Source organism: Volvox carteri (genome assembly GCF_000143455.1).
Source record: "Volvox carteri f. nagariensis unplaced genomic scaffold VOLCAscaffold_18, whole genome shotgun sequence".
Lineage (NCBI taxonomy): Eukaryota > Viridiplantae > Chlorophyta > Chlorophyceae > Chlamydomonadales > Volvocaceae > Volvox > Volvox carteri.
In genome coordinates this window covers 1983153-1991839 of record NW_003307561.1, presented here as the reverse complement: position 1 = coordinate 1991839, position 8687 = coordinate 1983153, and the positions used below count along the sequence as shown (strand labels likewise).

The window sequence follows — 8687 nt, the reverse complement described above, 5'->3', positions numbered from 1 at the left end:
CCCCCAATGGGTAACCGTTCTGGGAAGCGAAGACGCCCCCTCCTGGTACTCGTTGTTGCCGGGTCGTTGGGTAATTAGGTTAAGTACAGCGATGACGCCAGCTGGAGCTTTTTAGGCGGGTTTAGTGCCCAGGGTTTCCGAGCACGGTGAGGGGATGATTATGGGGAGTTGTTTGCCCCTACCTCTCGTGTTTCGTCATTGCGTGCTTTATTAGCAGTTGCCGCAGCCCGAAACATGACGGTACATCAGCTCGATGTGTTTACTGCGTTTCTGAATGGTGAACTGAAGGAGGAGTTGTGGATGGAGCAACCGCCTGGGTATGCATCCAGTGACCGGTCGCTTGCGTGCAAGCTGCAGAAGTCTATGTACGGATTGAAGCAGGCACCCCGTTGCTGGTATGAAAAACTATCAGCAGAGTTCGCCAAACTAGGTCTTTATCCTTCGAAGTCTGATCCGGCGATGTTTGTTAAGACGGACGAGCGTGGGGTTGTTATTGCTTTGGTGCACGTAGATGATACAATTGTTGCGTCGGAAGACCCGGAAATGGTCCGGGCAATTAAAGCCGCAATTGCGAAGGTCTTCAAGGTGCGCGACCTTGGAGAAGCGAAGGTGTTTTTGGGCATGGAAATTAGGAGGGAGAAGTCGGGTGAAATAGTGTTGTCGCAACATAGGTATATTTCGCAGCTATTGGAGCGTCATAAGTTGGTTGACGCCAAGCCGAGGTCTACTCCTTTGCCTCCGGGTTTTAGGTATACTCCTACGGGGGACGGAGAGGAGCTGCTGGGCAATCCCACGGAGTATAGGGCTTTGGTGGGAGGATTGAACTATCTTGCGACGAACACGCGGCCTGACATTTCTTATGCATTGAGTGTTTTGTCCCGGCATATGGCCACACCTACGAAGACTGCCATGAACTTGGCCACTGGCGTTCTGCGTTACCTGGCGGGTACTCGCGAACTAGGATTGCGTTTTGGGGGTGTTGGCGACGTTGCTATGTCCGGGTATAGCGATTCTGACTGGGCAGGAGACCCAGTTACGCGGCGTTCTACGTCCGGTTACGTATTCATTCTTAATGGGGCTGCGATTAGCTGGAGCAGCCAACTTCAACGTACTGTGGCGGCTTCGTCGGTGGAGGCTGAGTACCAAGCTACAGCGGCGGCTGTTCGTGAGGCTTTGTGGCTTCGCAAGCTGATGGTTGATTTGAGCTTGCCTGAGAGCGCGGTGAAAATCCAGATAGACTCCCAGGGGGCGCTTAGCTTGGGAAACAACCCGATTACGTCTGCTCGGTCGAAGCACATCGACGTGCAGCATCACATAGTGCGTGAGAGGGTGAATAGCGGTGAGGTGCAGTTGGAATACTGCCCTACGGAGTGGATGGTTGCGGATGTACTAACGAAAGCTCTGGGCGAGGTGAAGTTCAAACGTTGCCGAGATGCTATGGGCCTTGTGTGAGATGTGCAGATGAACTTGGTACTCGTTGGGATACGGCCCGAGGGGGCGTGTTGAGGAAACGGTCCTCTCCCAACTCGTGTGGTTGTCGACCAGGGGATTTGACCCCGGGTCTGCGCCTGACTAATGGGGAAGACTTACCCCAGAACCTTATGGGGCTACCGATGCATATCCGGTAGCTAAGTGATAGACATTAGGGCACCGTCTGGACGGCGCAGTGAGATCGCGGAATGTACGTGCAGTTAGATCGCGGAATGTACGAGTTTTCCGCTAGCGCCGGTATTTAGGGCGGTGACTGCGCCTATTAGTTTATCTCACTACGATCGGTATTCCTCATAGGAATCTCCTCAAGTCCTGCCGAACGCTAACAATACTCTTTACATTACTTGTAACAGTCTATCGTGCTAAATATCTTCGCCACCGGCAATCCTTCCGGAATAACAATTAGCGTTAGCTGTCACCGTCGCCAATTCTTCAATAGTGTTAGCATCCTGATTTGTAACTGTCTGCTAGTCCGACAAATTATTTTCTAGAGTGTCCGAAGACTGTCGGCCTTCGGCTGACATAGCAATTCGCACCAATGTGAGAGCCTACCTGGTTACTTAGACGGATTTAGCGACTAGACCACTTATGAAGGTGTTGATAAACACCGGGGGTTTCCCTTGGGGTTTTATAGTCGCTTGCAGTCCGTCGGAGGCGCTCGGGATAAGATGCCGTACAATAGTAGATATTCCTGCGGAAGAGAGTCGCACCTTCCAGAGAAGAGTTACGACACCGGTCTGGCCGTGAACGGGCAGATGGTGTACGGAATCAAGTATGTGTACGGATCTATATAGCCGTAGCCGTAATCATGTACTGCTAAGTACGGTTATAACCGAAAAGATGACTTGAATAGTTGTATGTATTGTGTGTACGATATTCGCCTCGACGATGGAATGATAAGAGGAAATGGAGTCCCTACTCGGAAATATCCTGAGCCAGGCTCTTACACCCAGCATATTCCGCAGGCTTCAAGACACCTGGGGCCCCTTCGACATCGATCTATTTGCGTCCCACGCGACTTTCCAGCTCCCCGTGTACTATTCCCGCTATTTCACCCCTACGACGTCCGGAGTCGATGCATTCAGGTTCTTATGGGGGCGCAGGTGCTGGGCGAACCCACCCTTTCACCTCCTCCTCAGGGTACTGCAGCACGCCGAGGCCTGCCAGTCCCGGCTTTGCCTTGTCGCACCTTTCTGGCCTACTCGTGACTGGTGGCCTTTCATCACAGACGACGGGGTTTGGTTCAAACCTTTCATGTGTGGAGTTCGCTTGCTCGGCCGGGCCGCGGATGTCTTCCTGGCCCGCACTTCGGGGGCCCCCCTGCCCAAAGGCGCTTCCCGCTGGTCCACCTTGGCCCTTCTGGTCGACTTCTCGGCCTCTAACATCAACCGTATCCGTGTCCCCGCTGATCCGATCGCGCCCCTCGCACAGACTTAGATGCCCGGGCTGAGGCTCTTTTGGTCGCTCTTGGCGCGGAGGCGGACACAGAGCTCTCCACCTTGGCGACTCAGTTTGCCCAAGTGGCCGGTCAGACACTCGCCCCGCGGACGTCCAATGATTACGCGCGGTCTTGGGAGCCTTTCCGCGAGTGGTGGGCGGCCAGGCGACTGCCCAGAAGCATCTATGACACCCCGGGTGAGGTGGTGGCGCTCTATCTGCTCTCCCTGCTGAACTCGTCCAAGGAAGATAAGGTGGGGCCTGGACGGGTTCGTACAGCGAGTGCAGCAATCAGCTCCTATTTCCGCCTAGCCGGCAGAGTGCCCCCTACAGAGCACCCTGCCTGCAGCATCGTCCACGACCTCGCCGAAAAGCAACTCCAAGGCCGTAAGCTAGAACGCGACGCCCTGGAGCCGGCGGACATCACGGCGCTGGCCCGGCTGGTCGGTGGGCCGGAGCCGCCCCTTGACCAGCTGATGACCGTTACAGCCATCGTGGTCATGTTCGCGGGGTTCTTTCGGTTCGACGATGCTGCGGAGATCAGCGTTCACGAGGACCTTCTGGTTATCACGGCAACTGGCATGGATGTTTTCATCCCTCGTTCCAAGACCGATCAGCAGAGACGGGGTCACTGGGTCCCCATCGCCCGCGTCGGCGGTGCCGTGTGCCCCGTGGGCCTGACGGAGCGCCTTCTCACCCTGGGAGGGTACAAACGCCGCCCAGACACGCCGGACGAGGACGTCGGGCCCCTTTTGCGACCAGTCCAGTGGAACAGGGCCGGGGGGTACTTGTCAGGTCCTCTGACAGGCACGGTGGCCCAGCCAATCCACTCCCTATCGTACCCGGCCTTCTGCCATCGGCTCAACAAGACTCTGCAGGCAGCGGGGATCACCCGCCGCATCACTGCGCATTCCATGCACATAGGAGGAAACAGCACTGCCGCCGACCGCGGTGTGCCTGCGGACCTGCGCAAAGCGCATGGCCGGTGGCGCAGCGACGCCATGGTACAGCACTACACGCGGCGCGACGGGGAGGCGAAACTCTCCGTCTCCCGCAGCCTGGGCCTCGCCAGTGAGCAAATGTCTCTTCGGTCTGCTGTGTAAGGCCCTTGGCAGCGGTGCAATTCTCGCCAACAAATCGTCCTAATCGCACCGTTCAGCACCATCGGGTCAGCCAATCCTCCGCCACCAGAACCAGTTAAGGGAGACAGTAACACAGAATTGTTGGCTTAGAAGCGACGGAGCGAAGCGACCGGAGCTTCTAAGGCTGGTTCTGTGGTACTGTCGTACAACTGGTTCGCAGTGGCGACTTAATTCTCGCTGCTCTCCTGGTGAAGTCATTCTGCCTTCACGCAGAAGAGCATACAGCCTTGTCCAATTGTCAGTGCGACAGGCTGTACTTGCCCCCCGCCCGCCCTGTCCCTGTCAGCCCCTTGCTTCCTCTTTCCGCTATCCCAGTCTTGCCCCAGATGCAGCACTGTTTGGCTCGGCCTGGCGTCGGCGGACTCCTGAGAGGCGCCCTCCCCCCCTCAGCATGGTGGCAGACTGAGGCAGCACGCGCGCGGGAGGGGGGTGGTTCAGGGGGCGGGCTGAGGCGCCCGCATCCGGAATGAGGGGGAACACCCCTAGGGGTTGGTGCCTGGTCGTTTCTGGTCGGTCGGGCTTTGTCTGGTGCGAAGGTCTTTGGGGCGCGCGGGTGCTGCAGTGCTTCCGTTTCTTAGGTTAGCTTTGTTTTGGTTTTTGGCGTTTGGGCGCTGGCGCCCCTTCGCGGTGTGTTCCGGACCGTTTGCTGTCTGGTGTGTCGCGCCGCGGTAGGCCGCGCGGCCCCCCTGGCTACGGGCGGCCTGCTGGCTGGTTGGGCCGCGCGGCCACTGTTAGGCTTGGCTGTCTGCTCTTCCTGCTGTGTAAGGCCCTTGGCAGCGGTGCAATTCTCGCCAACAAATCGTCCTAATCGCACCGTTCAGCACCATCGGGTCAGCCAATCCTCCGCAACCAGAACCAGTTAAGGGAGACAGTATACATAACAGAAGGTCTGGTCTGGTCTGGGTTGACACTACTGCAATTAGCGGTTTAAGGTCCTGGGTTCGATTCCTGGGGAGACCCCCGAATTAGTCGGGAGCGCGAGATTATGGCTTGCTGCTGAGATGTGGAGTTGAGGTCACAGTTGATGGACCAGATTCGCACGCTGGATTGGTGGCGATTGCCGAACCCTCCGTCTCTTCGGGTGTTCGGGTGAATGGATGAGGAGGGGTCCCCGAAGGCTGGATCCGCCGCCTTGGACTTACAGTTCGTATGGCGAAGTACAGTGTGGTAGTGGTGGATGGTGCTATAAGGTGATAAATGATCTAGAACTGACAATGTGATAAAGCGGCCCAGAAGCTTCCCACTCTGTAACATTACATACATTACAGAAGATGGTGGTAATGATAGTGGAACTGGAGCGCGCTTCTGGCAGGCAGCTTAAGGAGGTGCGTACGGATTGTGGCGGGGAGTTCATTAAATACTCGCACGAAGGGATATTTCGTGTCCAGGGGTATTGTACAGTGTACAATGTACACGGAACTATGGTAGGCTACACCCCTGACCAGAACAGAGCAGCCGAACGCTTGAATCGCACTCTCTTAGACAAAACCAGGGCTATGCTTGTCGAGTCCGGTCTACCTAAGTCATTATGGGCGGAAGTGTTGGCGACAGCAAATTACCTCAGGAATGTGTCGCCAACTGCTGGGTCAACCGTCATGCCGTATGAAGCTTTCTTCAACGTCCGTCCTAACGTAAGTCATCTTCGAGTTTTTGGGTGTGTCGCCTATGTCCATGTACCTGATGTCAAACACGACAAGTTCGATCCAGTGAGCAGGCGTGGAATACTTGTCGGATACGGGAACGGAGGACAGTATCGTGTGCTGTACAAGGACGGCATTATTGCCGTAGTTTCTAACGTTCGCTTTGATGAGTCTAATGTCGGCCGGTGGTGTAATGCCGGAGACTCCGATTATGAGTCCGATGCCGACGAGGAGGAGGAGTTTCACACTAGTTTGCCTGGTGAGGGATCGCTGCCTAGGGCTGGTGAAGGGATACCAGGCAGCACCGTCGGTGAGGGATCTCTGCACTTGGGTGGTGAGGGGGCGCCGGCTGGGGCTGGACCTTCCAGCAGTGCCAACGGGCAAGGAATCAATCAGCCTGATGTGGAAATGGTGGGAACTAGGTACCCAGTTAGAGAACGTAAACGCCCAGGCAAATGGTGGTGAAACGAACCTGGTCGCACTGTCACTGGTCGCGTTAACGCTGCTTTCTCTGCTGGTATTCCTGAGCCTAATTCGTTTGCGGAAGCCATTGCAAGTCCACATGCAGACGACTGGCGGCGTGCAATGGACGAGGAGATCGCCGCCCAGATGGCTAATAGTACTTGGGAGCTGAAGAAGCCACCTCCTGGTACTCGTTTGTTGCCGTGTCGTTGGGTATATAAGGTTAAGTACAGCGATGACGGCAGCGTGGAGCGTTTTAAGGCGCGTTTAGTTGCCAAGGGTTTCGAGCAACACGAGGGGATTGATTATGGGGAGTTGTTTGCCCCCACCTCTCGTGTTAAGACCAGCAAAGCGCCGTTCTGCTCAGGGGTGTAGCCTACCGTAGTTCCGTGTACAATACCCCTGGAAGCGAAATAGGCCTTCGTGCGAGTATTAACAAACTCCCCGCCACGATCCGTACGCACCTCCTTAACCTGCCTGCCAGAAGCGCGCTCCAGTTCCGCTATCATAACCACCATCTTCTGGTAGACCTCCTCCTTGGTCGCTGTAAACGCAACAGCTGAAAGACCAGTATGGTCGTCAAGCAGAGTTGTCACATAACGCGAACCACTAGGTGAAGGTTCAGGCATAGGTCCACACACATCCATGTGAATGAGCGCGAGAGGCTGCGCTGCCTTATGCCCAGATAACGGAAAAGGACCACGTGTATGCTTTGCAAAGACGCAAGTCTCACACACACACGCGCTGGCTGATTGTATGCTGTGTCGGTCAACATCGAATCCAGTTACCATATCATGACGCAGCAGCGCCTCAAGGTTGCTGTATCCTAAGTGGCCATACCTTCGGTGCCAAGTGCTGCACGTTCAGCTCCGATATCCACGGCAGCACACACTGCATCACCACCAGAAGGTATCCTGTTGTCTTCACACTTCAGAGCTCCCTTACCTCCACTGCTGTAGCAGACGGGATACATGTCCCCATCCCGCTTTCCAGTCAGCACCAAGTGGTTCTGTATGTATACTTTCACCTGTCCGCCGCCGAAGACCACACTACCTCCACGATCATCAATGATGCGGACCGATAGGATTTTGGTGGTGGCCTCCTCCTCGACGTAGACCTTCTTGAAAGTGATGGCCTGTTTATCGTTGACGTTAGACCGAATCGTAAGCGTGCCAACTTCAGTCGGCCGAAGAGACTGTCCCTTGATGCCCATGATGTTGAAGCGCTCCCATGGCTCCAACAACCGCACGTTGAAAAGTTCTGAGCGGTCATACGTTATGTGGTGAGTGGCGGCTGAGTCCAGAAACCATTCCGTCGGACGCTCGCTGTTGTATGCTACGAACGCTACCTGCCGCGGAACTCCTGGCCCCCTAGCTGATCCACCGGATCCTGGCTTGCTGCCGCTAGCTCCGCTGCCACTAGCTCCGTTGCCACTGTTGTTGATGTTGTTACAGGGTGGTTAAGCTTCACCAGTGGCCTCCTTCCCGAGGCAGTTCCCTGCTCTCCCCTGCTAGAGGGGCACCCTAAGCCATTCACCCCATCCGACTTCAGAGTGTACTCTTTGAGTTTGGCAACTCACCACCAGCATCCAACCAAATCTAGCGGATCAACGGCGCGTCAACTTAGTTCCTGGTCAGCTCGCGAGTTGATTTTATCACGTCCTACACCGTCCACAAGATGGGGGGCCACCTCCCATTTCATCACCTCTCAAACACGCCGAGAGGTCGGCAGGCGGATTTGAACCCAGACGCGCCGGAACGCGTCGGGAGCAGAAGCCAGGCCTTAACCTCTGCCAGCCGCCTACCTGTTGTTGTACCCTCCCTTATAACCAGAATTTGACGACTGCTTCAGCGCTTTAAGCTGCCTGCAGTCCTTTACCACGTGCCCAGGTTTATTACAGTTGTAGCAGATGAGATGTTTCCGACTGTGTCCCGAGCTGTTGTTAGCCGGCCCCCGGCTACCATAACCAGAAGTAGAAGCGCCAAACGTCGAACCGCCGACAGACGCGAAGGCTGCCGACTCGGTAGGCTTGCCCGACCCACCGTTAGCCGTCTCAATAGAGAGAAGCTTTGCTGTGACGCTCGCCATGTCCAAATCGCCGTCGCGCATTAGTAATGTAGTCGTCACCACGCTGTACCGACTGGGTAGACCAATTAGGACGGTGTACGCCAGCTCGGAGTCGTTAACTATGTGGCCGACTCCCAATAAATCTGTTTGCAGCTGCCTTGCACGCGCAAAGTACATCGGAAGAGGTTCGCCGTCGACCATCTTAAAACGGCTGAATTCTTGACGTAGAGACACCTTGCGGGCGTTGTTGTTGGCGGCAAACATAGATCCCAAGGCGTCCCAGGCCTTCTTCGCGTTGGCAGCACCGGTAACCATCGGCAAATGATGATCCTTGACGTTCTTGATGAGCAGATTGATGACCTTCCGTGATTGTCGAATCTGCTCCTCGTTGCACGGCTCGGCGAGCAGGGATTGCTCAAGCCCAAGCTCCATGCACATCGCGCTAAAC

The 8687-nt window shown here is 55.8% G+C and overlaps 1 protein-coding gene across 1 annotated transcript; it reads left to right on the top strand.

Annotated features, from left to right (window-relative positions):
• Positions 1–2265: 2265 nt before the first annotated feature.
• On the top strand, positions 2266–4439 carry VOLCADRAFT_90908 (uncharacterized protein; the record flags this gene model as incomplete). The annotated part of the gene is made up of 3 exons (XM_002950439.1): positions 2266–2311; positions 2923–3999; positions 4357–4439. The coding sequence occupies 3 exons, from the start codon at positions 2266–2268 to the stop codon at positions 4437–4439; spliced, it is 1206 nt and encodes a 401-aa protein (XP_002950485.1).
• Positions 4440–8687: the final 4248 nt, after the last annotated feature.